The sequence below is a fragment of the Anser brachyrhynchus genome (assembly GCF_964034855.1).
Source record: "Anser brachyrhynchus genome assembly, chromosome: W".
Lineage (NCBI taxonomy): Eukaryota > Metazoa > Chordata > Aves > Anseriformes > Anatidae > Anser > Anser brachyrhynchus.
Window position 1 is genome coordinate 17,583,862 of NC_137704.1, and position 27,702 is coordinate 17,611,563.

General features: G+C 49.2%; 1 protein-coding gene and 1 long non-coding RNA gene across 11 annotated transcripts in view; one reads left to right on the forward strand and one right to left on the reverse strand.

Annotated features, from left to right (window-relative positions):
• CTIF (cap binding complex dependent translation initiation factor) overlaps positions 1-27,702 on the forward strand; it is a 154,236-nt gene that overhangs the window by 11,154 nt on the left and 115,380 nt on the right. For 7 of the 9 annotated variants that reach the window (XM_080572150.1, XM_080572155.1, XM_080572151.1 and 4 more), the window contains exons 2-3: positions 19,668-19,880; positions 23,797-23,880. In XM_080572150.1, the coding sequence (XP_080428276.1) occupies positions 19,701-19,880; positions 23,797-23,880 (264 nt within the window). In that variant the 5' untranslated portion in view covers positions 19,668-19,700. The remainder of the gene's footprint in view (positions 1-19,667; positions 19,881-23,796; positions 23,881-27,702) is intronic. The other 2 variants (XM_080572152.1, XM_080572156.1) reach the window with 1 other exon arrangement.
• Positions 5,425-11,783, reverse strand: LOC308184849. 2 transcript variants are annotated; one of them, XR_013942949.1, is made up of 3 exons: positions 11,076-11,783; positions 7,537-7,644; positions 5,425-6,700 (listed from the first exon to the last, which is right to left on the reverse strand). It is a non-coding gene; the product is annotated as an uncharacterized lncRNA (long non-coding RNA). The 2 variants fall into 2 exon arrangements; XR_013942950.1 differs by lacking the exon at positions 5,425-6,700 and having other exon boundaries at positions 7,133-7,644.

Sequence of the window (27,702 nt, forward strand, 5' to 3'; positions counted from 1 at the left end):
CCACTCTTGTTAAGCTCAGCTGCTTCATTTGTGGCCTGTGTGTCTGGTGTTAATACAGCTGTTTCACTCAAATTACCCTTTACCTTTTTCCTGTTTTTTTGTTTTGTTTTGTTTTTAATTTTATCCAGAGCTACATAGTTTGGGCTCTTTATTTGTCTCTCTGAGGTCAAAGGTATGTGAATAGCAGGCTTCCTGCCGCAGCGTTTCTGCTGAAACTGCAGATGGTTCTCCCCTTTGCTGCAGTCACAGTCATCCCCCCACGTTCTTGCTGTGATTAACTTCAGCACTGTTAATCCCTGGCTGTAAGCAGAGGTTGGCCAGGGCAGTGAGGCTCGGGAGGGAACTTCCTTGGATGCTGACAGGTCCCCCAGTCACTGTGTGGGGAGTGGGCATGGCTGGGTCTTGGTCAGATTCCTCGGGGTGGACACAGCTGTCCTGAAGGTGGATCTTGTTGGTCTTGGATGTCTGCGGGTGGTCCTGGGTCTTCCAGTCCTTACCCAGCCCTGTAGGAATTGCGTATCTGGTTGGGTCATGAGGCACAGCTATCAAAATAACTATTTCTGGCATTATTCCTGACCAGGCTGTGTTTATGGGGGGGGGGCGGGGGGCAATCTCGGTGCCTTCTTGTCATGTTTTTCTTGATCCTGTTTCTCTTGAGCTGCAGGGTATTTACTCAATGCAGTTACCCCAGAGGCACTCTGAAAACTAAGACCAAACTTGTGGTGCTCCTCTGCTCTCACCAAGCCCCTCAGGATCCCCGGCACATTCCCTGTGGCTGGGCTTTGTGGTGCTCATCCGTGCCCTCAGAGGCAGTCAGCATGTGGTGTGGAGGGCAGAGGCTGTTGTTTGCAGACTGAAATTGATTCTGGGGTTTTTGGGCATGGGGCTTGGCGTGCAGCACAGGTGCAGTGGGTGCTTGGGTCCCTGTGAAATGGAGTGTGCGGCTGCAGAAGTAGTTGAGAGTGAGCTCTTCTGTCCCCCAAAATGGGCAAGTTTGGGGTTCTTGTCCCAACACACAACTCAAAATGTGGAAAAAACAATAGTGAACAGGGAAGGCAGCCCATTTGGGCTGTCTCCGGGCATTCCCTGGGCAAGGCAGGTAAATGCCTTCCAGCTGTGCTCTGAAGTGCATGCTTCTCTTGAAAAGCATGGCGTGCAGCTGCTGAGTTGGCTGGCAGCACCCATCCCAAGTGTCACCCACATTAGGCTGCTCAGCCTTTCCCAAAATGCTCCTTTTTCCACTCAAGAGTTAGTCTGCTTGGAGGCGATCAGAGCTGCTTCCCTAAGCCTGCCAGACTTGACCTTGGCTGTGCAGCGAACAAACAAGGAGGGGGTGCCCAGGCACGGTGACGGTTCTGCCTGTTCCTTCCTCACCACGAGCCACATCCATGTGAGTGTGAAGCCAAAAAAGCTGCTGGTTCATGTCTTCTGGGACGCTTACATTGGTCAGTCCAGCTGCAGAGGTGAACATGTGGCTCACAGTACAGAGTCCCCAACCCCAGTGTTGATCCCTTTGCTTCTGGCACCGGGGTTTGGCCGGATGGGTTTCAGCCCGTCCTTGGAGGACAACTGGAGGGGAGTGGGTGTCCTCTTGCCAGGGGTCCCGTCCTGGTAGGAAGCTCAAAGGGCAGGCTGCACCTCTGACCCTGCTGGGAAGGAGGCTGCTGGCATGAGCAGCACCAAACCTAAACCCCATTGTTTTTAGGAAGTTGTGATGTCTGTGCAGCTTTGTGTGTATGCAACCGTTGCAGGGTCTTTGGGGTTTGTGTTGGTGGTCTGACCGCAACCTCTCTGCGTTGAGTCTGGGCATGGTCCAGAGTTGTGAAATCTGATTTATTTATTTATTTTTTTAAACAGAATTGAAATCTGAGTTTTTAAACAGAATTCATCACTCCTATCAACCCCAACCGGGTTGATCTCATGCTCATCTCATGATGTCCTGGAAGTACCTTTCTCAGGGTGGCACGTCACCCTGGTTGGATGGGCTAAGCCCATCCCATGCATGCCAAAATAATGGTGCTGGGAGAGAAAAGTGAGGCCTGGGGCTGAAGCTGAAGCAGAGCTTTGTAGGAAGGGGGCATCTAGTGACAGGGTGGCCGGGACAGAGGGTGACATGGCAAGATCTGCAGCGACAACAGTGGCTGCCGGTGCCTCCTTCCAGGAGCAGGGACTGCAGGCAACGAACAAATGGCCTCAAAGATGTATTTGTAGGGACACACGTGCTTCTAACCGGTTAGTGGCAATAATGATGTTGACAAGCAAAATGCGCTCAACCTGTTTGTCACCTCCATTTGCTTCATATTAATGAAACCTTCCTGTCCCTCTCCTGTCCGCTGGGGCTTATCCGAGCCGAGCTACATTTACCTTTTAGCAATCAAAGCCAACGATCCCCTGGGCTATCGATAAACATTGCCACGCAAATGCAGCATCATTACCCCTGGGATTCAGTGGGCTGCTCATCACTCCTGTCCCCTCGCTTGCCCTTCAGCACTGGAGGTGTCACTGTGGGGATGTGGTGGCTTTTGGGGAGACGTGCAGTGGCTGCTCTGCTGAGTGTGAGTCTGGAAGTGATTGCACAAATGCTCTTGCAGCCTCAAAACCGAGGCTGGTGGCTGGCCAGTAACGCATTAAAATTCCTGTCTGGGGAGTTTTTCTGCTTGGTGTTTGTGTGGCTGGGTTCTTGAAGGACACATTGTCATGGTGGGTTGGTTCAAGTGAGAGGAGTTGCTCTGCGTGCCACCACCTTGCAGATGACAGCGAGCTCTGCCACCTGGCATTGCTGGCATGGTCCTCACTGATCCCTTCCAGAGAGCTCCTCTTGTGCCCTGGGGTCCTCCAGTGCTCATCAGAGCCAGGCTTTGATGCTGATAGCACCGACCCCCTGCCTGGGTGGGGGTAACTAGCGATGTGGTGGTGTGATGTCTCCACAGGCCACTTGTTGTCTGCGGGGAACAGAGTGGTACGTCAGCCTGGTGGCACAGGTGGATGCTGCTGGGCGCGGTGACAGCCTCACTGGCCCCTCTTGGTGAGCGTGAGGTCCCCCTCATGTAGCAGTAGAGAAAATAATGCAGCTGGTAAATCAAACTGTCATTCCCCTATTATGCAGGGAGGGTTTATGCCAGACGTCTGGGCGATGGCAAAGCCAAGACTTTCAGGTGGTGCTGGTTTGCGTTGGGATGGTCTATCTGGTTGGAATAAATGTCACTTCTCTGAAATGTGATTGCTTTTCTGGATGGCAACCTGCTTCCTGAACCACGTCCTGACCATGGTGGGAATTGGGAGCAGCTAAGGAGGACACCGTCAGCCTCAGGGAAGGGAAAGATTCGGCAGCCAGCTCAGGCCTGGTCAAACACCTGTTCTCAAATACACAAGGGTCAGACATGGTGCCATGTGTCCTGTCCCCAGCAGAAGGTTAAAATAAATAGGTAGGATGTGGGAGATGCTGCTCATGGTTGGGGTTTTTTTGGTTGATTTCCTTCCCCTATCTTTGCAAGCTCTTGGCTTGTCATCTTCAAATCTGGAGGATGCCAGAAGCAGGGGTTTTAGGGGATGGAGCTCCCTCCGTGGCTGCTGCTGCCCACCGTGGGATGCTGCTGCCCCCAGCCCTCCCCTCCCCAGTGCTCTGCTGCAAGGATTACTTCAGCCTGCTAACATCTCAGCTTGGGTTGGATGTGTCTTTTAGGATTACGGGGCTTTTCACAGCACAAGTGCACATTATGTTGCCTCAGTGCCTGAAAAGAAAAGATTTACTTCCTGATAATGGTCTTCCTTTGGTTGTTCACAAAAGACCATATGTGCTGGCTGGTGCCAGTGCTCACCCATGCTCTTCCACGGGGTGGAAACGTGCTCGCAAACAGCATGGATCAGCTCGTTCGTCATGGCAGGGTGTGCTTTGAGAGCAGTGTGGTGCTGGGACAGGGGACATGCTCTGCTGGCTGAGGAGTTTTGCACCGTGAGGGTGCCAACGCCCTGTCCCTGCGTGCAAAGAGGATATCCTCCCTTTCCATGCTCTTCAAACTTATGGTGCTTATGGTGCCAAACTTATAGCCTTATGGTGCTGCCACATTACCCGCTGGCTGGTATGAGCACAGTGTATGGCAGTGGTGTCTAGCTCTTGGGAGGAGAGGCAGTGCAGCTCCGAAGAGGAGCGCATGTGAAAGCTCTGTTTTTGCTATTTCTTCCATTCTTTTGGTGCTGTTTCATGTGGAAAGGTGAATAATAACAAGAGTAAGATGTGATGCGGGCTCTTGTTCCAGTAGCTTTTAGTAGAAACAAGTGAATGTGAAAAAAGTTCCTGTCCAACTTAAGTCACAGCTTGTAGTAGCCACTAATATACGTTACAAAACTCAGGCTGTTCTTGACTCAGGGGTCGTTGGTTCTTTTTTATGACCTGTTAGAAATTCTATTTCTAGAAATACCAACGTATTTCCATGCATTGTCTTTGTATAAAAGCAAGGGCTGGGGAGTGCACCTTGCCATCATGCCATAGCCAGAGTGATGCCCAGCCAGCCCTGTCCCGTGTCATGGAGCATCCCACTGCAGGGTGGGACTGACGTTCCTCTCAGATGCCCCATAAGCCCACCTCCGCTCACCTCATGAAACCCAGAGGTGTCTGCATTGGTTGTGGGCTGGTTTTCCCTTTATTTTTCTTGACAACATCCATCACAAACCAAAGGTAATATCTTCCCCCCAGGCAAGGAAGCACATCTGTTGGGAAAGTATCTAGTGCACAGATTTGACATAACAAAAGGCTTTTTCTTTCTAAAGGTGTAGAGGTTTTGGTTTTGTTTAACAGGGGGAAAAAATCCACCTCCCAACTGCAGATTTCTTAGAGCAGCAAAGCAAGCTGCACAGCAAATCACTGCCTGGGTGAGAACGAGGGATTTCTTGGTTTCTGTGGCTTCCTCGCCCTTCCTCTTTGGATCACTGCATCAAGACAGCTGTTTGGGGTCAGATTCTGTGGCCTTTTGCACTTGGCAGTCTCCTGGCTTTTGCTTGCTGTTACCGATGTTATAAATGACTGAGTCCCAAATAGGATTACAATCAGAGTTTACAATTTATTAAACGAATAGAGGCAAGCAAACAGCGCTGGGTGCGCCGGGAGTCTCTGCTCCACCGGGACGCGCACCTGTTACGTAAGGCGGCTGGTTTTTATGCTCCTAGGCTAATACATATTCATTACTACTTCTAGAAGAGGCAGGGTTATTATAATTGGTTTCCCGAATCCGAAGTCCTCCCAGGTGCGCCTGCTTATCAGTCTCTGTTAGTTTCTCGGGGGCCGCTCAGACAGGGAGGCTCATATTCTTCCTCCTTATCTAGTGGTCTCTTGGCCGGCTGTCAGAAGTTACTGCACATTCGTGCAAAGTCAGCAGTTTTTCTCCGAAGAAATCCCTTTGTTCTCTTCTCGCCTAAACCCAGGCCTCAATGTTAACCCTTCAAAACCCCTTAGTGGCACGAATTGCTGGACCATTTCTTACAATTCCTCCCTTTTTTTTTTTTTAATCATCAATTCGTGTCTCTCCTTCAACCTTTGTCAGTAACAATTGGATTTCATCAGTCAGTTCTCGGGGTGTCCACTTCTTAAGCATCATTATCGACACGTCACCTTTTCTCTCCACTGAAGTCATCACAAATTGGGTGCTATTTATTACTCGCCGTATCAACAACGTAAAGCAAGGTATCATACAAGGTATAAACAATAATGTCACTATACCACATAAAAATAAAAACAGCATCCTTTTAACCCATGGTTCACCAGGCAACCATGAAAAGAAATCCCAATCCATACCCTTCCAAGTTTGTACTGGGACGTGGGCTAGCTTTCTAATTTCCTTTGTTATCTGCTTGACCACTTTTCCATTATCATCAATCTGTAGACAACAATTAGAATCGTTCAGTTTTCCACATACTCCCCCTTCTTCTGCTAGTAAATAGTCTAAGACCATTCTATGTTGGAATATAGCATTTCTCATTTGAGTGGATTGGTCAGCCAAAAGATCCAAGGCTGTCGCTGTTTGATTTGTTACAACTTCGAGGATAGCTTGCAACCTAATTATTCGGTTCAAATTATAAATAGGTTCTCGGGCTCCTGATATCAACTCATTTGGGTTCCAGGTAGCTGGCCCATAATGCTGTATGATTCTTTCAGGAGGCCATTCATCCTTTCCCCATTTTTGGGCACTATCCCCGGATAAGGAAGTATCAATAGATCGTTTTACTCTGTTCAGGTCATCATATAATCTTATTCCTAAATGATTTCCTTGTGTTTGTGACAATAAAAAGAACAAGGGTCTTATGTACCCCACATAGCATATTCCCGACCAGTTTCCAGGTAGCCTCTTGTAAGCATGTTTGCCACACACCCAATAATGTCCCTTTAGGGCCCACGTCCCGTTTGGAAAATGACCATCCCATCCATCTTTACCCTTTGGGGCGTGATAATACAGAGTGTCCTTGTTACCGAGTGGTCCTGTTACAATGTCTGCCCCGTTTGTACTCGTATATGCACGCTTCCAAGCTCCCACGTTGGGTTTCCACTTACAGTCACAATTCAGTTCTCTTTGGCGACCTGTCATATTATAAGCCTTTTTCGCCGTCCAATCTTGAGAGTGTGGGAAGCGCCTTCAATCATGGGGTTGGGCCCGCTTTCAGAGCTTGTGTTACCATTCAGCCCTTCAGGGTGATCCAGCTCCTGGAAAAACTAATCACAATTTTATTATGGGTTTAAGAGGTTCTCATGTTATTTTTCTCAGGACAACCTGATCTTAGCGCGGGAGAAGTCCGGTCGAGGCACTCTCACTCGGCGGTCAATACCCATAGGGGTTGCCTCCCTCGGTAGACCATACACGCCGCAGTGGAGGGTCCTACCCCGGTCTTGCCTTCTCCCTTTCCTCCCTTCAGCCTTGTCCTCATTATCCAGTGCCCTTAATTCATGCAGAACCTCATTGCTGGGATATCAGTTCCTCTTTAGTCTCAGTTTCAGTTCCCCAGGAGTGGACTCAACCCTCCAGGCTTCGGTAGTTATTGGTCCTTTTATTCTGGATGCGTGGGTCCAACCCCTTCTTGCTGTTCTCACAGCTGTTTCAGTAGTAAGTAAAACAAGGTACAGTCCCTCCCATCGGGGGTTCAATGATTCTTCTCTCCAGGTTTTTATTAAGACCTTGTCTCCTGGTTGTATTTTATGAATAGCAAATCCTAAAGGTGGTGTCTGAGTCATCATCCCAATTTCTCTTATCTCCTGTAATCTCCTTCCAATGGTAATTATGTATTTCTGGATACTATGATCCTCAACTACATTGTTCCCTAGGGGCATCCCTTGAGAATAAGGCATACCATATAACATTTCATATGATGATAATCCAGTCTCACTGTGTGGTTTAGTTCTTATGTTTAAAAGTGCCAATGGTAAGCATTTCGTCCAGGGCAGCTGCGTCTCGATCATTAACTTAGCCAATTGTTGTTTTATTGTTTGATTCATCCTTTCTACTTTCCCTGAGCTTTGTGGGTGCCACGGAGTGTGGTATTCCCACTGAATACCTTTCAAGGGGTACATCCTTCAAATCTTTGTGGCTGGCGTATGTTCGATTATTTCCACACAATTGTGTTCCAACGGTCCTTCTTCTGGAACGGTTCCTAGAAATACTGCTGGATATAACAGGTTAGTCGTTTTCAAGGTTATGTCATCTTGTTCAGTTAGGATTGCCTGATATTTCATCATCCGGCTGGGTGATAACCAGTGCCCCCCCCCCCCTTTGTTCCAAAACGGTTGTTACCATATGTGGTCCAAAAACTTCAATACGTTTTCCCATTTGAAGGCAAATAATTTTCTACTATCTTTATCAAGAGGTATGCAAAAGAAGGCATCCTTTAAATCTATCACGGTAAACCATTTATATTTCTCTTTCACAGATGTTAACAATGTGTAAGGATTAGCTACTACCGGGTGAATATCCTTTGTTATTTCATTTATTGCTCTAAGATCTTGTACAGATCTATACTCGCCATTCGGCTTCTTTACTGGAAAAAATTGGAGTATTGTATTCCGATTTACATTCTTCCAGAATCTGATATTTGAGAAATTTGTCAATAATTTTCACTATTCCCGTGCCTAGCTTCTATCTTAAGTGGATATTGTTTGATTCAAACAGGTTTGGCTCCTTCCTTTAATTCCACCTTTACCAGTTGTGCCAGTTTCGACTTCCCTGGTACATCTGTTTCCCGTACTGTTGCTATAACTGCATTTTCTACTTCTCTTGGAATATTAACAAAGGGTTTATCTTTGATCATTAGGATTTGGCCTACTTTGGACTCAGGTACCTTCATTATTAATTCTCCATCCTCAAAGGTTATTGTTGCATCTAATTTGGCTAATAGATCCCGTCCCAAGAGTGGCATCGGGCATTCTGGTACATACTAAAATTTATGGGTTAGTTCCTCACCCCCAAAACGCAAATCAAGGGGTCGTAAGAATGACCATTCTTCCTCTTTCCCTGTGGCTCCAATTATTGTAGTTGTCTTAGTTCCTAATCGTCCTTTTAAACTATTTAACACTGAATATGTTGCTCCTATTACATTTACAGCCTAATTAACACAGAGAAAGAAGCTCCCATAACCAACAAAAAATTCAAGCCTCTGTCTTCGTTTCCTAGCTTTATTTCAACTAGTGGACCTGCTAGGGTAGATGCCCCAGGTCCCCATCATTCCTGACTGTTGTTTGTCCTGCAGCCTAAGACAATTTCTTTCTGATATCAGGGGCTGATTGCCCTGGAAAGAGGTTAGCCAGTTGCCTCTCTCTCTTTTTTTTTTTTTTTTTTTTTTTTTTTTAAGCCAGGTCCATTTTTTTTTTTCATTGCATTTCAAAGTTGGTCCAGAAATTCAAAAATTCCATAAATTCCATAGGGGTTTCTTTTGGACCTTGTTGGAACAGATTCTCAATTCCCAATAGCCAATTTAACCAGATTTTGGTATTTACATAATTTCCGGGGTGATTAGGGTCTCAGTGAGGGGGTCGGTCAGGGGAATGCAATCGTTGACAGTTCCCTGAGCGGTCCCATTGGCAATCTGAGCTCACACAGGAACTCAGGTTGTTTTAAGAGTTAGCTGCTTTTCTGTTTCCACGACAACTCTCTCGGACCCATCACGGTCCCCCTGCCCCAGAGGGCTCACACCGCGATTTAGAGATCTCAGCCTCGGGTTGAGACGGAACTATTAGCATTCCTACATCCTCTTTCCCTGCTCATTCAACTTCAAACAGCTCTGTTAAATACTACATGCCACACAACCTTTAACACCTTCAACAACCCTTTTAACACTTCCTTTATCTTTCTCCAGCCTGTACTTTTCTAATGCCAACACCAAAGGCTCAGTCAGGGGCCAACTTAATTCCAAACCTTTTCCCTCCAACATGCTGAAACAACATATCACTATACAACATTTCATCCTATTTTCCTTCTCTCCTCAAAAACATTAATTGCAAGACACTGTTATAGTCGATTGATCCATAAAGTGGCCATTTAGTTTATATAGTGGCCACCATTGATTGCAATACTTAGTGAAAGTCCTCTTGCTTTCTGTGCCCCCAGTTCTAACAATATCCTTCCAATGTGCCAATATGCACCCAAGGAGGCTTTTTTTTTTTTTAGGACGTCTTTTTTTTTTGGATTTTCCCCTTTTCCTTGATTTCCCATTCCCTTTTATTTATTTATATTAGTTACTGTCCCTTGTTTCAATTTCCACGCAAACCTTTTTATTGCAGGTTTTTACTATCTTTTCCTAATCTTCTTCCCAAATGTCCCAATTCTCTGGGATTAAACTCTTCTTTCCACATACAAACTTTACTATTTCAGATTATTAATGAGCCCCATTCCAATCATAAATCCGCAGGACTTCGGAAAAACACCAGAAGCACTCAGCCTTCTGTCTTCTAGACAAACAATAACACCTTTTCCACAAAATTTACATTTCAATAAGACCGAATTTCAAGCCAAATGCTAATTTTTCTCATGCACTTTGTTAGTAAGCCTACACAAAACAAGGAATCACTCCTGTGTATCCATCAAGATGGGAGTTTAAAAAGGTATTGAGGCCTAAATAAATTCGCTCTCCCCCTTCTTACCAAATTCCCAGGGCTCAGGCCCGAACCACCAAAGAAGTGACTCTCCGTTCTACCACTTTGATAATCAGTCAGCCCCCCTCCCCCGATACTTGGGAAACTGACCGAACACCACCGCGAATATACCCAAACTTCTAAACTGTTACTTAGATAATGCTCCCACCTTCCTCCTTGACACAGTCAAAACATTTAAGAACAAAACAGGATTACAAGATGCACCACCGGGGGTGGATTGTTAGGATATAGAGGTGGTAGGTTATCCAATGACTCCCATTCATCATCTTTTTCTTTTTCCTTTTTTTTTTCTTTTTTATTTTTTTGTTCTCTTCTTCGTCAAACTTCTCGTCTGCTTTTAGTGTAAATATTGAGGCTGGAAAAGGACGTGAGATCCTGATCCATAATCCTGCATAATCACTTTCCTCCTGGCTAAAAGGTTCCTTTGAATTAACATGTATATTTAAGGCCTGGCAAACCCAGTCTTCAAAGGATCCGAAAACGGGCCAAAAGACATGTGGTCTTAAAGGCTCCTTTGGCCATTCTGTCATACAATACTGAACCATTTTTAATTTACTTTTTCCCTTTTCTGGGGCCCCTATCGTTCCAATTTCTAATCATTATCCCTAATGGACTTTCTGGCGGTATGTCTGGTAATTTGCTCCCTTTTCTCTGGTCCCGGGTCTTCCATTTTGTCTGACCCATCTAGGAATTTTACTGTGGCAATTCCTACAGCCCTTGGTTGCCTTAGTGAGAGTGTCTTGCAGGGGGTTTAGGACCTATCACCCACCCACGAATCCTATAGGAATCGCTTCGGTCCTTCACCGGCCAAGTCCCTCGCGGGAGATTGGAACCGCGGTTAGAAGACCTCCACAATCGCTTCGGAACTACGTTCCGTCTCAGTCACACTCTCACACACACAGGCAACCGAATCCCACCCAACCGAACGGTATACGCCTTAAATACTTACGACTCCGTCGTCTTCGTTCGGATCTTCGCGCGCAGAATTACGGGCAAAATATAGTGCTGCAGCCGGCAAAGGGAGCTCATAAAAAAATCTAAATCTTTGCTTGCCCTTATTCAGGTTCAGGATGGCATTAGCCCTGACCTGACTCGAACAGGAGCCACCAAATGGTGGGGGCGCCCCTCCTAGATCAAGTCAGAATTCAGGAACCAAGACCCTCCCAGACGAGCCCCCAATTGTTATAAATGACTGAGTCCCAAATAGGATTACAATCAGAGTTTACAATTTATTAAACGAATAGAGGCAAGCAAACAGCGCTGGGTGCGCCGGGAGTCTCTGCTCCACCGGGACGCGCACCTGTTACGTAAGGCGGCTGGTTTTTATGCTCCTAGGCTAATACATATTCATTACTACTTCTAGAAGAGGCAGGGTTATTATAATTGGTTTCCCGAATCCGAAGTCCTCCCAGGTGCGCCTGCTTATCAGTCTCTGTTAGTTTCTCGGGGGCCGCTCGGACAGGGAGGCTCATATTCTTCCTCCTTATCTAGTGGTCTCTTGGCCGGCTGTCAGAAGTTACTGCACATCCGTGCAAAGTCAGCAGTTTTTCTCCGAAGAAATCCCTTTGTTCTCTTCTCGCCTAAACCCAGGCCTCAATGTTAACCCTTCAAAACCCCTTAGTGGCACGAATTGCTGGACCATTTCTTACACCGAGGTCAGCAGCTTTTGGTAGCATCAATTTGAGCGATGTAACCCTGCTTGCAGCTGGTGGAGAAGCCAGGTGAGGTGAGCTTGTCCTGTCTGCATCCTGGGCCATTTTGGGATATTTCCAGACTCAAATCCTGGCAATGGGGTACCCCACGGTGCTCAGTGCTGCCAGGAGGGCTCCCTGCCTTGCAGGGTACCAGGGTGCAGCTGGGGGTGCCCCGTGGCTGATATTTACATTTATTTGTATTTATTTTAATGCGATGGCTCCATCTTGATTTGCCATGGCGTTCGCTCGCTCTGTGACATGCCAGGCACATCGGTGGCACGGAAACGTGGCAGCTGTTGGGCTCCTGGCCTGTCACTCAGACTCTTCTGCATGGCCACGTAGCAGAAACTAGACCTGAGCCTGGAAGGATGATGAAATACATAAAATGGTCAGCCAGCCGTGGATACATAGAGTATCTGAAAAGCCTAAGGCTAGATCCAGCAGCAGTCGCTCGATGCAAGGTGTTTAGAGTTTAATTAGAAAAGGGTCAGATCCAAGATATAATAGTTTATATTGCTGTGCTTTGCCTTTTCTTATCCAGGAAGATACCAGCTAGGGAGCAGCAAACCCAAACCATCCATGTGATGCTGGCAGAAACTCATCATGCGTGAGAAAGTGTATTAGGCTTTCGGCATGCATCCTATGAAAGCAAAACAAATGGAAAACATCCTCATCTTGTTTCATTCTCTGCCAAGGCAGTAACAGTAACCACTAACCTTCTTGAGATGTTTTGGTGCTTAGCTGCTGGGTGGATGCTGCTTTGGCCCTGCCTGCTGGATGAACGTCCAGATGCCAAAAAAATGATCATTCTTTCTGAGCTTACTTGCTGATAAAGGCTAAAACTGTGCTAAAGGAGGGCTAAAGGAAGAACCCCATTTAGATCACTCTTTAAAATAACAGCTATTAACTTCATTGTAATATATAATTATTATTAATCACTACTAAGTCATAATAATGGGTTTGCACATCTATAGACTTTTTCTGCTGCTGGTTCCCTGCCTTATGGTAACAACAAGCAAGGCTTGGGCTTTGTGGCAAAGGTTTGGAAGGTAGTTTGTAGACCCCAGAAGCTTATAGCCTTTGTGCTTTGACAATGGAGGGGGAGAGAGGAAAAAAGAGATTTGAGGTTGTTCCCTATTAATTATCATACAGGGTACACCTCTGGGTCAGGAATCCTGGACAGCAGGCACCGTGCCACCAGGAGTCCAAGGGACGGCCATTCCCCAAGGAGCTCACAAGTGCACACATTGGCTCGGTTTCTGAAGGCATCAGCCCCTTTGTTGTTTGGATATGGCTTTTGGGTTTTGTTGTACATGCTTCAAGGGTGAGGCGAGATGGGAAACCTGTTCCCATCCTGTTGTGGTGGGCATGGGAGGCTGAGAGATGTGACTCACCTGTACTGCACGGGTCAGGTTGGTCCTGTGGTACCTGCCCCATTAGGAGGTTGTCATTAAGAGGTTGTGGAGTCCCCTTCCTTGGAGATCTTCAAAAGCCACCTGAGAAACCTGGATGGGACGACCAGCAATGTGATCCATGTCCCATGCATCTGGGCTTTGGGCTCTGCGCTGTTGTTCCATTAGGAGAAACAGTGATTTGGGGCAGTGGGGTGTGGTGATGGTGGTGGTGGCTGTTTGTGCAGTGACATTTACTTGTGTTTAAGTGGAAACATCCTGGTGGCTGCTAGAAGCAGGCAGTGAGGAAGTACTTCCCTGGTTGGTAGCTGGATAGGGTTAATTTTGAAAAGGGAGAAGGTTTAACTTTAGACATCAGTGTGGAGGGTAAAGCTTTGCTGGGGGGCTTGAATTGGTCCAGGTCTAGCTAGCTGCCTCTCATCCCGAGGTGGCTCCTGCAAGGAGGAAGGGCCACCATCTGAACCCCAGAACGGCTCATGTGGGGAGCTGGTGCTTGTAGGAACCAGCAGCAGCACCTCTGTGAACCTGTGATTCCTTTCTGGTTTTATTTTGCAATGAAACAAAACCAAACATCATCTCGCACTTGGTGGAATTTGGCAAAGCCTGGAAATCCATAATATCAGCTGAAAAAGCCCTGCATGAAAAGGCTTCCTGAGGATGGCAGCCAAACTAGCCCTCACCTGAGCACATTTTGGGGAGCGCTGGGACATCTCTGGTGGAAGGGGGGAAGACAGTTACATGGTAACTGGGAGAGACTTGTCTGAAATGGGAGAGACAGCTCAGAGTGAAGTAGGTAGAGCAGGCTGAGAAAGCAGAGGAGGTGCGGTGGTTTTACTCGGGTGGGTGGCCGAGCTCCACCACAACCGCTCTCTCACTCCCCCTCCTCAAAGAGGAATGGGGAGAAAATACGATGAAAAGGGCTCAAGGGTTGAGATAAGGACGAGGAGATCGCACAGTAATTATCGTGACGGGCAAAACAGACTCAGCGTAGGGAGACAGTAAGATTTATTGCCTATTACTAACAAGCTAGAGAAGCGAGAAACAAAGGAAAGAAACCAAAAGCACCTCCCCCCCCATCCACCCTCTTCCACCTCCTCCTCCCAAGCGGCACAGGGGAATGGGGATTGTGGTCAGTCTATAGCGCTTCTCCGCCACTCCTTCTCAGTCACTCTCGTCCCCTGTGCTGTGGGGTCCCTCCCACGGGATGCAGTCCTTGCTGAACTGATCCGGCGTGGGCTGCCCACAGGCAGCAGCTCTTCAAGAACTGCTCCAGATATGGGTCCGTACCACAGGGTCCGTCCCTCAGGAGCAAACTGCTCCAACCTGGATCCCCCACGGGCAGCAGCTCCTGCCAGGTCACCTGCTCCTGCATGGGCTCCTCTCCACAGGCTACAGGTCCGGCCCGGAATCTGCTCCAGCAGGGGCCCTCCAGAGGCTGCAGTCTCCATCGGTGCAGGTCCACCTGCTCCACCGTGGTCTCCTCCACGGACTGCAGCGTGGAACCCTGCTCCACCGTGTTACTCCATGGACTGCAGGGGGACAGCCTGCTTCACCATGGTCCTCACCACAGGCCGCAGGGGCCTTCTGCTCTGGCGCCTGGAGCACCTCTCCCCCTCCTTCTTCACTGACCTTGGCACCTGCAAGGCTGTTTCTCACTCTTCTCACTCTCCCAGCTGCTGTGTGGCACAGTGTTTGTTTTTTTTTTCCCTGTCTTAAATATGCTCTCACAGAGGCACAAAACAACATCACTTATAGGCTCGGCTCTGGTCAGCAGTGGAGCCCTTACCTAACATGGGGCAGCTTCTAGATTCTTCTCACAGAAGCCACCCCTATGGCCCCCTGCTACCAAAACCTTGCCACGTAAACCCACTACAGGAGGATGAACAGTGCAGTGCTTGAACGTCATCTCCCAGGACCATAAAGCCATTTGGGCTGGAGAAGACTTCAGGAGGTCTCTAGTTCAGCCACTTGTCCGAAGCATGACCTTGCGTTTGTCCAGAGCATGGCCTTTGCTGAATTTGGATATTAATTAACCTTTTGCTGTATTGGTCAGGCAAGCATGCTCTGACCAAGAAGCCCAGTAGGAAGGGAGTAGGGTCAGAAGGAAAACTTAAAGGACAAATGCAAAAAACTCAGAGCCGCAAGTTATCTTGAAGCACCAGGCAGTGCCTGTGCTGTTGTGCCTCTCCACTGACACCCACGTTGGTGACAGCAGCCCATCAGCAGTGGCTCCAGCCCGTCACAGAGTTGTTGTGGGGATGATGACAACCCCGTGGGGCTGCTGGTCCTTCTTGTTACATGACTCACATCAGCTCCGCGCAGACTAAGTGCATAAAATTTATGTGCTGCGACTTCTTAGTCTCTTATTTTATTGTGAGCATTAGCTGTCGACCAACTTGCTTTGCTGTCAGTGCCTGGCCACCTGCTCTAGTGAGCTCTGTGTGCAGCGATGATCCTAAACCAAGCGTAGGTGGTAATTCATCACCTGTAAATGTGGGGTGCTTCTACTCCTGCCGAGCTCTGGTTTCCTTTAGGGAGATGGAGGTCCTGTAAATGACTCATCTTTGGAGCTTTCCGCTAGAGACACAGCGATATCTCAAACATGAGATTTGGGCTTGTTTGCTGTGCTTTGTGACTTCAGCCAAACCTGTTCCCTTTCAGTCCGTCTCTCCTGTTGCTAGTGTGCAAAGCGCTGGCAGATACAGGGGTGAGCACCCCAGGTGTGGGGTGCGATTGGGAGTGTCTTGGGGCAGCAACCCAGCAAGATCTTCCCTTGGCTCCATGCCCTCCAGCATCACCCCCCAAAAAAGGCAAAAAGCCCTCTTGTGCTGCTGTGGCCCTGGGGACAGGCCACCCTCTGGCCCTGTCAGTTGAGCCCCGCTCCAAAGCGATGCCACTGGTATTGGCCGTCCCCTTCCCCATGCACAGGCACCTCTGTGTGCTGCTGTGTCCTCCAGGATGTGCTGTGGTCACCTGTGCTTCCAGCTCAGGGCTTGACAATTTCTTTAGCACTTCCTATTTAATAATTGATGCTTTCCATTTGATAATTGGCACTAATTAGCTAAGGGGTGAGAAGCATGCCCTCCACCGGGGCTCCGTGCTCTCTGGGGCTCTTCTTTATTTTTTTTCTTTCTTAACATGCCACATGATTTTGTTTGGGAGCTAATGTGTGATATTGATCTACATAATGAGCCTTTTTGACAGTCTGGGCACATTTGGGAATAATTCCTTGGGCAGATGAAATCCTTAGGCCAGAACTGCTTGTTCTTGGCAGTTTCCAAATGAAGCTGCAATTGTTCTGAAGTGACAGATGAGAAATAGTTCAAGAGCTGGAAATTACACAAGCTGGGAACGGATTTTTCTTCTTCCCTTCTGGATGGCATGTGACTCACTCAGTTTTTGCTTGGTAATTTTATACTCCTCTCCAACCAGGCTGTAAATACCAGTTGCTGGAGCAGGGGAGGGCAAGGGATGAAATCTCTGTCCTGCCATGCAGCAGGAGCTCCCGGTTCCTCACCCCACCACCCGCAGGGAGGGAGGAGCATGAGCCTTGCTGCAAGACTCTGGTCCTAAATCCTGCTTAGTTCATGTGGAAACAAGCCCCTTTCCATCCCAGGTGCAAAAGCCTGGTGGTTTCTTTTCTTTAAGGTGTGAGTGGCATTCAGCCACAGAGAAATAGGAATGTGGTTGTTCACCGGATGCTCAAAGCCATATGCAAACACCACAGGGCTTTGCAGTTGCACTAGAAATAGCTAATAGCTGGTTGATGCAATTTTGCATTCATTCCCCAAAAGAGGTTGTTGGAGTAGCAGGGCACAGGGCAGAGGAGGGCTCCGTTTATGTGGTTCCCCTCCTGTGGCTGTTGCAGGGCTGCATCAATAGGCTCGTGGTGCAGAGCCTGCTGCAGCTTCTGGCTGAGGCTCCTCCTGGCCCCATCGTGCAGCAAGTTCCCCAGTTTTTGCCTCACGTGCAAAATACTTCATTTTGATGGCCCCTCTCTGATGGTCCTTTGGTGTGGCTACCTGCCTTCCCCAAGTCAGGGGAGCTGGGCCTGTGTTCCCCTGTGGCTTTTGCTGGCATTTAACCGCCTGCCAGCCAGGATGCTTGGAGCCTGCTCCTGGGGCTGGGGTGTTTGGGGGAGCTAAACATGTTTGCCATTACAAGAGATTTGTGCTCAGACTTTGTTGTGTTTATTTCGCAGCTGTAGTGAGTGATCTCCAGTAACTGTCAATCCTCCCCGTGCTGCTTCCGTTTTTAATTTGCGAAGGCTCCCCAGAGGCTGGGAGATGTGGAGCTGCTGTGTGATTAACGAGGAGCCTGCAGCTGCACGAGCTGCTGCTTGCAGCCCAAGCAGCTCCCGCTGGGGTCAGTACCTTGGGGGACCTCCCGGGGGACCTGCCATGTGTGGGTTCATCCTGCAGCCATGCTGGTCCTCCATGTGAGTGTGCATGCACAAAATCTGACATTTCATGGGAGCATCAGGTTCATCATGTGAGCAGTGATTGTGTTGTGCAGTAGCCTGCTTGCATGGTCAGATGTGTGGTCCTCGTGTGCTGGAAGCTCCTCTGTTGGTCATGTGATGGAAGAGGAGCATGGTGGCTGGGGAGAAAGGTGGTGTTTGAGTAGCTGGTGGGCTGCTTGCTCCATCCTGCTTCAGACCCTAGGAAAGAGGCAGAGGGAAGACTGGGGGGGTTGGCATCGCCTGCTGGATGCAGGAGCGGTGGCTCCTGGCTCCCATGTGTGCTCTGGGAGTTGTGTAAACCCTGGTCTCTCTTGAGGAAGTGTCCATGGCTGCTGTCATCGGGGCAGAGGGGTCCTTGTGCAGTTCCCATTTCAGGAGACCACAGGAGGACCTCTCCATGCCTTTCATTTCTGGCCCTGCTGGCAGCATGTTTTTTTCAGCAGTTGCCTTGTTCTGCACCAGAGGAGGCGGCATCTCGGTGGCATGAAGGAGGTGACCTATTGTCAGAAAGCAAAGCTGGCAGGCTTTCAAAGGAGATCAGTATTCTGGGACAGATACACTGGGTAGATGCACGTGGTGACCACAGGAGCATCCACTCGAACGCCCTCAGAGCTGCCCTTACTGGTGATGTTATGTTTGAGGTTTCATTGGCTTCTCTTCAGTAGATGCACGCCCTTCAGTCTGGGTGCCACCTGCTGGGTTCCTTACGGCTTCACTCACTGGCTAAGGGACAACTGCAGGATTTTTTGCTGAAGTTCTTCATTTCCTCTATGGATCAGAGGAGATAAAAGGGGTTTGAACTCAGTCCCTGGTATCTCCTGCAGAGGCGTATAAGTACTCAGGGGTGCATCCATTTGCACGTGTTGGCTTTGGAGGGGGGCAGGGGTTATTGCTGGGAATGCACAGAGCTCTGGTTTTGTTTTGCAGCAGAGCTCCTAATTCCTTGGTGATCTGTGCCCTGAATGAGACTGTCCTACTCTCCCAGTAGGGTTTGTAACATAAGCCCCCGGGTAATGGCTTCTTATTGTGCTAGCAGTAGTCTACATGTGAGCTTTTAGGAGAAGGCTGTGCTTCTGGAGCAGGAACTGGAGGGAGGGGTAGCTGAACCAAGCCCTGAGAGCCAGTCTTTAATTTGGTACCTGCATCTATTTGTGTTTGCACAGCCTTTTTCTCCTTTGCTCTGTATTTTGACTCTCACCAGTAAGAATACATTTAAATACGTTTAAAATCTGCACAGAGAGCACCTAGTGATCCATACTGCTGCTGCTCAGAAGGTTTGCATCCTGGTTGGGCTACCTGCTAGTCTGCACCCTGAGCACACCTTAAGGTACAAGCCCCCCAAAGTCCTTGTTTTCTGCAGAGCAGCATCCCTGCGGAGGCAGAGCCGCTGCCATGCATCCCTGGGGGCGATGTGATCCCTGCACTGGGCACAGCATCGCCTGTGGCTTCCTCCAGGGCTGCCAGTCAGCCAGTTGACGCAGAGTGCACTGTGGTGCTCTGCAGAATTTTTTCCCTTTTCCTAATGCATTTTTAACAAGCGGACGTTTTAAAAATAGATTCTGGTGTGATCGCTGTTTCACCTCCACATCCAAACCTCCTCCCTGGACTGTTAGCAGGCGCACTGCTGACTCAGCACCTTGCTTACTGTCGCAGTCCTAGAGAAGCTTTGCAGTTCCTGTCCTCTTCATGTCCCCAGCCACAACCCGAAACTCATCATCCTGCCACTTCCAGTGCAGCCAATGTCACGGGCCTTTTAAATTAAGCTTTGTTAATTTCTTGGGTGTGTTTCTAGAGGTTTTCTACAGCTTTGGTTGTGGGGAGGATAGGCAAATGTTGTTGTGGCCCTTAGGTGTAGGATCACAAGATGGGTCTCTTGCTCATGAAGGAAGAAGGGGGCATCTGTGCTGGTGGGAGAGGCAGGCACTGCTCAGCAGGTGGCCGAGGACTCAATTTCCATCCTTTTTCCTTCCCAGGCCCCCTCCATTCCCTCTGTCCCAACTGCAGTGATGGAAAACTCGTCGGTGGTGTCGGCCTCCTCGGACGCGGGGAGCAGCCGCTCGCAGGAGATCGAGGAGCTGGAGCGCTTCATCGACAGCTACGTGCTGGAGTACCAGGTGCAGGGGCTGCTGACCAACAAGGTGGAGGGGGACGGGGAGAGCGAGAAGACACAGTCCAACATCTTGCAGGTTGGTGGGGAGCGTGGGCTGAGGGGGACTGCAGGGCTGGGCAATGCCAAAGCAGCTTTCCTAGCGTAGAAATGCAGTGAAATGCTGGATTTGGGGCAGCTTTCTGCTTCAGCCAGGTGTGAGTACTTCCCAGCTGTGCTTTGTGTTTATCATGAAGTGGTCTCAGGGTGTGCCTTGAGGTTTTTTTGGTTCCTCCAGGGTTCCTTTGTCAAGTGAAGGACACTGGTGAGAGGCTGCCCTGCGCACAGGGGCCGGCAGGGTGCACATGTCTGGAAGCAATGGGTGCTGTTTGGGTGGCATCTCCATGCTGTCCCTTAGGAGTGGGTGCATGCGAGTGAAGTCTGCCTCAAACAATGCGTTGCCTCGCCCAAAAAATCCCACCAGCTTTAGGAAAAGCTGCGGAAACCCAGCAGGGGGTATCTAAATACTGAGAAGTGCTCCCACATCCCTACGTGCCTGTGCTGCTTTTCTCCATGTGCGCAGGGATGTTAGTGAAGAGACAGAGATGCTAAAGGCATTAAAAGCCCCATGTGCCCCCTAACAGTGTGTCATGCCACTGCACATTTTAATATGTACAATAACCTGTTTGCTTGCTTCCTGAGTGTTGTGTCAGAGAAGCAAACTGCTCTGCTACAGAGGATGTGAATACCCAGCAAAGAGAGCGATCGCTTAGGGGAGATGAGATTTGGTGGTGTCATTAGGAGCAAAAAAAAAAAAAAAAAAAAAAACAAAAAAAAAACCCACCACTTTAAAAATTGGCTTTTTGGCTTCCACACGAGGAGAAATTTAAACTTCCTGAACTGATGTTGTCCTGAGGGAAATCCTCCGTATCATGGAGCCAGCGCTCCTGGAGATGGGATGGCCAAATGGCACGGGGCTCACGCAGTGGGGAGCTGGAGGGCTCTGCTCTGTGCCCTTGGGTTTGTGAGGCTGCAGTGAGCCCGGGTCCATGCAGTGGGGTGCTGGGCATGCTGCTCTCCTGCCATGCAGAATGGTAGAAGAAGAGGTGCAGGCTATAAATCGTGTGCACGCTGGGCCTGGGGACTGGGTAAGAAGGACTTGAAGCCAGGGTAGGCGCTCCCTTCTTGGGGCACTTAGCTAATGAAGCGATACCCAGTAAGCCTTGCCAGGGCTTTCCAGAAGGGACTGGAGGTGTTTAATAATGGATGGGGTGCAGAGTCCTGCAGGAGGGCTCAGTCTCTTCCCTTTGCCCAGGAGATGGGCAGCAATCCTCAGTCACCGGTGCTGTGTGGCTAACAAGGTTCCCTCTGCTCCATGGCTGCAGGGGGGCCAGGGCACCTCTTCCCAAGCCGGGCTTGCTGTGGGATGTGCTTTATGTATTAGTATGATGTATTGGCATGACGAAATTACCAGCAAAAGGAACCTTCTAAAGAATAGGTTTTGCTGAAGAGAGGTCTTTTGTGAATTGATGATCAAAGCCATTATAAGTGGGGAAAAATATATTTAAAAATCAGGTGATCCCAAGCACTTCAATGATGCATTTTTTTTGTAACCCTAGGCTGGAAAATGGCTGTGTTTGAAGTGATGCTTTGGAGGGGCATCAGGTCAAACAGGAAAGCGCTGTTTTATTTAATGTGTCAAGCTGAGAAACACTATTGAATTAGAAATAAATGAATAGTCAAAGTTTTATAACCACTTTGCAATTCAGAGGAGGCTTAACTCTGAACAGTAGGAAAATTCTCATCCTGATTTGCTCTTTCCTGTAAAGGAAAAGGTAAATGAAATTGGGAACTCGCTTAAAAGCTATTACCCAGACTGAGTGTGAGATAGGAGCGTGGTTGGTAAATGGGATTTGGTCTGCCCAAACCTCTGCCCTGGAGTCTGCATCCCCCTGCATCCTCAGGACAGAAGATGCTAATTCTCTTGAGGACCTATTTACAGTTTTTGCATTAAGGTCCTTCCCTGGCTGCCACAACCAAATCCATCTTGTTTTTGTGGAAATGGGGCTTTGGCTTTTCTCCATGGCCTGCCTGCACGAAAGGAGCTGCTGTGTTGTTGTTGTTTGGTTTTTTTTGTCAGTTCTAGGGATACTGCTTTTAAAGACAGATTTTATTTTAGAGGAAAAATAGTAACGGAAGATCTGAACAGTGAACCTTTTAATTAGACCACTTTTAAAGGCATCTCAAGTTAAGCAGCTAGATGTGGTTGTACCTCAGACGATGGGTGTCTACTTGGAAATAGGATTTCTGTGTGACTCCAGTGAAATGCAGTATTTTGTATTACTCAGGGCTGCGCATGGGACAAGTGATGTTGAGCTTCTAGATGTATCACCTGCTTTTATCGAGTCATGCTTTCAGGGTTGGACTAAGAAGGAATTACCTGTTGTCTCCAAAAGGTGTCTACTTTCCCACCTGCCCAATACTCCAGATTGTATAAGAAATGAGCAGGAATCATTTATTTCTGTTTTTCTTCTCGTGATTGCTCCTTATCAAAGCAAGCCATAAACACACACGTATCCTGCCCCTTGCTGGAGTAACTGTGTTGGAGCCGGTGTGGGGTGTATTGGTTTGCCAGCCTGATTGAAGGCAGCAGGCTCCCTTTCAATGAGAGCTGGAGGAAAAATGATGGCTTTATGGCTAAGGTGCTGGACTGAGACCAAGAAAACTGTTTTAACTGCAAGGCTCTGCTGGAGACTTAATCTTTAACTTGGGGCAAGTTATTCAGTGTCTCCGCAGTGCACTTCCTTGTGCCTGTGGTAACGCTTCCTCTGCCAGAGAGGGGATGTGTCTGGTGCCCCATCCTAAATAGCTGCTCCCCATGCCCAGTGAGTCTGGCAGAAGGCTCTGACGTGTTGCCAGGAGCAGCACATCGGGGAAGCAGCCCATGAAAGGGGTAGTGCGAGGCAGAGGTAGGGTGTGACAGCCTGCTGGGCGCCTGGCATGGCCCTTCCAACACAGAGATCACTTTATGTGGCTTTTAGACTCCTTGTCCTATTCCATGGCTTCATCTGTGCCTGACAAGAAGCTCTCAATTAGTTGCTGTTTGGAGGGAACCCTTTTTTTATTTTATTTTCCATGGTATGAGTACACCCGCGCAGCAACAGTTCCAGGATGAAAGACCTCAGAAATAGGAATGGTCAAAAAGGTTAGGTCTCAGCTGTGGCAGGGAAATCAAAATGACTTTAGGATTAAACAGTATCTTTCCTGTTTGTATAGAGAAAGTTGCTTTATTATTTGTTTTGACAATATGCTGTAGCTCATCTCTTCTTTGGGAGGTGGATATCAAATGGCCCCAAATTGAAATGCTTTGATGCATTGCTGCAGCTGTGGTATAATGTTTCGGCTAAACCTGCAGCACTATTGCACTATTTTCTGTTTCATTTAAAAATAAAAACATCACTTTTTTTTTTTTTTAAACCTCCCCCCCCCCCCCCCCCCCCCCCCAGTCCTCTGTAAAGGTGCAGCTGAGGCAGGCTGGCTGCATTGGCCCCAAGCCACCGAGTTTGGAGCCTGCAGGGAAAAGCAGAGGGTGTTTTTCTTGCAGAGCGGCATTGCGGCCGGCGTGCTGGGATGGTTCTCGTGGCTTTTGGTGATGGCAGCTTCTCCTGGAGTTTCCTGCAATTGTTCATGAATCTTTCCTCTGCTTGCCATCCATGGGTGGAGCGTTTCCCAGCCAAAGCTTTTGAGATCATCCCTTGCTGTAAAAGGGAGCCCTGTTTCTCTGGAAAAAGAGATGGTGCCACAGAGGGAAGGCTTGGGCTGCGCCGTGTCCCGGCAGAGCAAGGGGCACGAGTCACGCTGCCTTTTGCTAACAGTCCCTCCTAAAAACACGCTTACCCATAGTCGTACAGGGATGCTCTTGGCCCGGATGGTGTTTGCTACATGCTGTGGGCTGACAGAGAAGTTTCCCCTGCCCAGCTATTATTTTACACAATGCCTTTCTATCCCTTTTACAGTGGACAGCGGACTGTAGTGAGCAGCTTGATGGCAGCTGTTCCCCATCCAGAGCAAAGGGCTCATCGTCTCCTGAACACAATCAGGTAGGACTGTGTCTAGCTCTTCCTCCCCAAGCATTGCCTCTATTCTTCTACTGTGTCTCCTGGTGCTAAGCCTGCCCGTGCTGCCAACTCAGCATCACAGTACTTCCTCCTCTTGGAGGAGGAGGGAAGTGGGAAGATTTTATATAAATACTTTATTTGCATTCCCTTTGTGGGGCAAGTAGGAAATTTTGATGCATTTCTGAGAGCAATTCATTAAGTGAAATGCTTTTGGTATGGTATGTATTGAGGGATCCAGCAGGGCTGTCGGACATGAAAGGCCTGGCAGCAGCTCTGTCCCAGGCTCCACTCACAGAAAGGGCACTAACAAAAAACAGAGCTTCTCTGAGGGTTTGTCCCATTTCTCCAGGCGGAGGGAGAGGGAAGGCTGAAACTCGTTCCTGGCAAGGCCCGTCCCTCCCTGTGGTGGCTGTCCTCTGTCATCACCAAGCAAAAGCCTGTGTTGTTGGCAGCAGATGGGACTGCGATTTATTTTACTGCTGCTTTGCGTGAGTATCTGTGTCCTGCCACACTTCCCAGGAACTTGTTGTGTGGTTGGGAGCCTTGGAGGCTCCTCCAGTTGATGCCCATGTCATGTGCCTCCTGCATGGTGGAGAAGTGAGCACGGTGTTTAGGTCACATCATGGGCACCAGCTGAACTCTCCTGCACCCTCTGCTCTTGCCCTCTGCTGCCTTCCCTGAGGGGCTGCTGGTGGAGCAGGTGACTGGGTTGGCCTTCCCGTTAAGCCAGCAGAAACAGCAGCATGTCTGTGGCGGGTGGAGATGGTGGGCTTCCACTCCAGGGTGCTGGTTGGAAAGGACTAGCCCTAGGAGCATCCCCAGGATGGTGCTCACAAGTTCACAGTGCGTGATATCGGGTGTCCTGCAGTGTTTGGGAGTGTGGAGCTGTGAAGTGCTTTGCAGGGGTTGTATGTTCTTGTCGCTGAGCCTGGCACATCCTGCCAAGGGACATCTGGACCTAAGCCTTGCTAATAACAAAAGCTTGAGAAGTTCCCACACCTCCATGAGATCAAAGCTAATCTCCTGTGAAACCTTGTCTCCGTGACTCAGCTGCTGAATGCTGTGCTGCTGTCCTCCTGGGAGATGCTTCGTGCTGTGTGAGCTCGAGCTGGAGGCAGAGGACATCTCACCTGCCTGCACCTGGGGAGGTGTCTGACTGCTGTGGTGGGGTGGGATCGGAGAAGATCCCCTTAAGCCCCGTGGGTCACTCTGTGTGGCTCACCTGAACCTCAGAGCCCCCTCTGGTGATGAGCACTTGGTCAACTGTATGAAGTCACAGCTGGAAAGGCTGTTACAGTGCCAAATGCTGTGTATTATAGGCAGCAAAATTTGTGTCGTCACCTTGTTTTGGCAGGTAGGAGGCTAGCAGTGTGGCTAGCTGTTCTGTGCCAGTCATCCTCAGGTGCAGTGAGCACCAAAATGTGATTTTCTAGGGTCTTTTTCGCCTTTGACTTGGCTTTCCCACTGTATTTGGTTGTGGCTGCCATACTGAGGAGCTGCTGGGATGAGCGGCTGCAGACACATCAGTTGTCTTTGTCTCGGTTCCAACAAAGAAAGAGAAAGCGAAAGGCAGGGAGTGACTTTGGGGCGCTGCCAGTGAAAAACAGGTTGTTGTAGCCCTGCCTCAGAGAAGAAGAAATTAAATTTCCAAGTGAGGTGACCAGCACACGATCAAAGAGCAGCCCTGAGAAAACCTGTCTTGTAATCGTTTTCTGTCTGTGACTGCTGGCTGATACTCCCTCTGTACAGTGAGTACAGCCCTGCTCGGTTCTGGTCTGAGAGGAGGACTGCTGAGAGAGGAATTAAATCATTTAGCTGATGTATAGGTGTAACTTTCTCTGGGACTTGTGTTTGGGATCTGCCTTGTGAGTCAGCAGCACCCTTTAAAAAGGAACAGCCATGTATTGTTTGGTGATTGATTTCTGCTCTCCATGCTCTTCAGGTTTTGCCACATCCATGTTCATCTGGGACATGAGTATACTGAGAATATATGGGAGGGAGAGGTCACTGTGACCTTTGGGTCTGTGTGCTTTCCATTCCCATCTGCGACTGACTGCTGGTGGAAACAAGATACAAGGCTAGATGGACCTTTGCTCTGTCATTTCCTATATATTTACGGTGTTTCTTCTGGCAGATTGGTTCTACTTTTCAGCTGTACAAGCTCAATAGTTGCTTTAAGGGTGATCTTCGTTGTCCAAAACATCTGTGTCATGGCAGTGCATCAGTGGTGTGTGGAGAAAGAAGGGAGAAGAGTAAGCCAGAAACCCCCGAGGTTCAGCATCTCCATCCAAGGCAAGACCGTGCGTGCTCCTGGCCCGTGGTGCTGCTCAGTTCAGGCCGTCAGCATCCTGCTGCAGGCTGGGGTCGGGCTAGGTGTGCTCTGCAAAAACAGGTTAATTGCAGAGGGGGCTGCAATGAGCGCAGCTCATGCCAGGAGGGAACTAAGGGGCTGTATCTGTGTTTGCCTACACCATGCTGTCCTTGGCTGGTGGTAAATGAAATGGGGGATTTCCACCTCAGTGCTAATTTTCTGCCCTTCTGAACATCAAATTATTTAGAGATATTCTGAAGCAACTCGTGCTGTTAGGCTGCTGTCTCAGACTGGAAGGTTTTGGGGAGGGGGAGCCTGTGAGATGCACGTAGCTTTAGGGCCACTCCTCGGTGCCCTGCTTGGGCATCAGAAGGGCTAGGAGTGAAATGCTTCCCGCCTTTGCTGCCTGCTTTAGAAGAACTGGTGCTGCTTACAGAGGATGGAGGAAGGCATCCCCAAGGTCTGGTGTCACCGGTGGCTTGGGTTGGAGGACGTCTCATCGCCTTGGGTCACCATTTCTGTCGAACAGGTAGAGCGGGAGGAGAGGACAGCCGGCTTTCCCTCAGTGCTTGTGCTGTGCAGGTCTGTGTCATCTGCTCCCTCCCTTGCACGTCTTGTGTGCAGACCCCTGCCATACCCCTACACGTCCCTGTAGGGCAAAGGACAGCAGGGTTGGGCAGCGCTTACACCTACCCTACTCTGCCAGTCAGCCGCTGCCCTTCAGCACAGACGCCAGCTGGGGTTTACCCACTGAAGGGAGAGCTTCCCATGCTCTAGTTCTGTGAAATTTGCGGTAGCTGAGTTATCTCTGAGGTCTCTGTTCTTCTTCCAAATCTGGCTGAAGAGACCAACAAGTGCCGAAGCCCTTGGCAGGGAAGGGGTGGTATGAGCTGTTTCCTGCGAGGCTCAGGCAGGGCTTGCTGCTGGGTTTCTGTGGCCTGCCCGAAGTTCTCGGTGCCATCCTGAGTGCTACCAATGCTCCATCTCGTTTCCATCCATGTGAGCAAAAAAGCTATCTAACACATTATCCTTGGCTAACACATCTTGTGATGTTGTCCAGAGGAGCACAAGTAAGCACACAAACTGGGCACTTTCCTGGGGAGTCCAGGAAGATCTTGTAGGCTTGATCTCCTGCGTCCAACCCATCAGGAGCCCTGGGCCCTTTGGTCCTGTGTTGTGGCACAGGTGTAGGCAAAACCTTATTTTTCCTGCTGGGAGAAGAGCTCCGAGTGTCTGCTGTGCCTTCACCAAAGCAGTGAGCAGGTACCATACCTTGTAAGGTCATGTACCTGGGGGAAGGAGGAGGGAGCAGAGGACGCTAATGGATTTGCACCAGCACAGGGCTTCCTGGGGGAGAGGCTGCAGTGTGCTTGGGAGCCTGGATTTGTGGGCTTGAGCTCCCGAAGTGCCTGTGCTGAGGTCTCTGGTTCACCCATCTCAGCTGTTGTGCAGAGGACTTGCATAGCAGAGGGCAGGAGAGCGTGTGGCTGTGG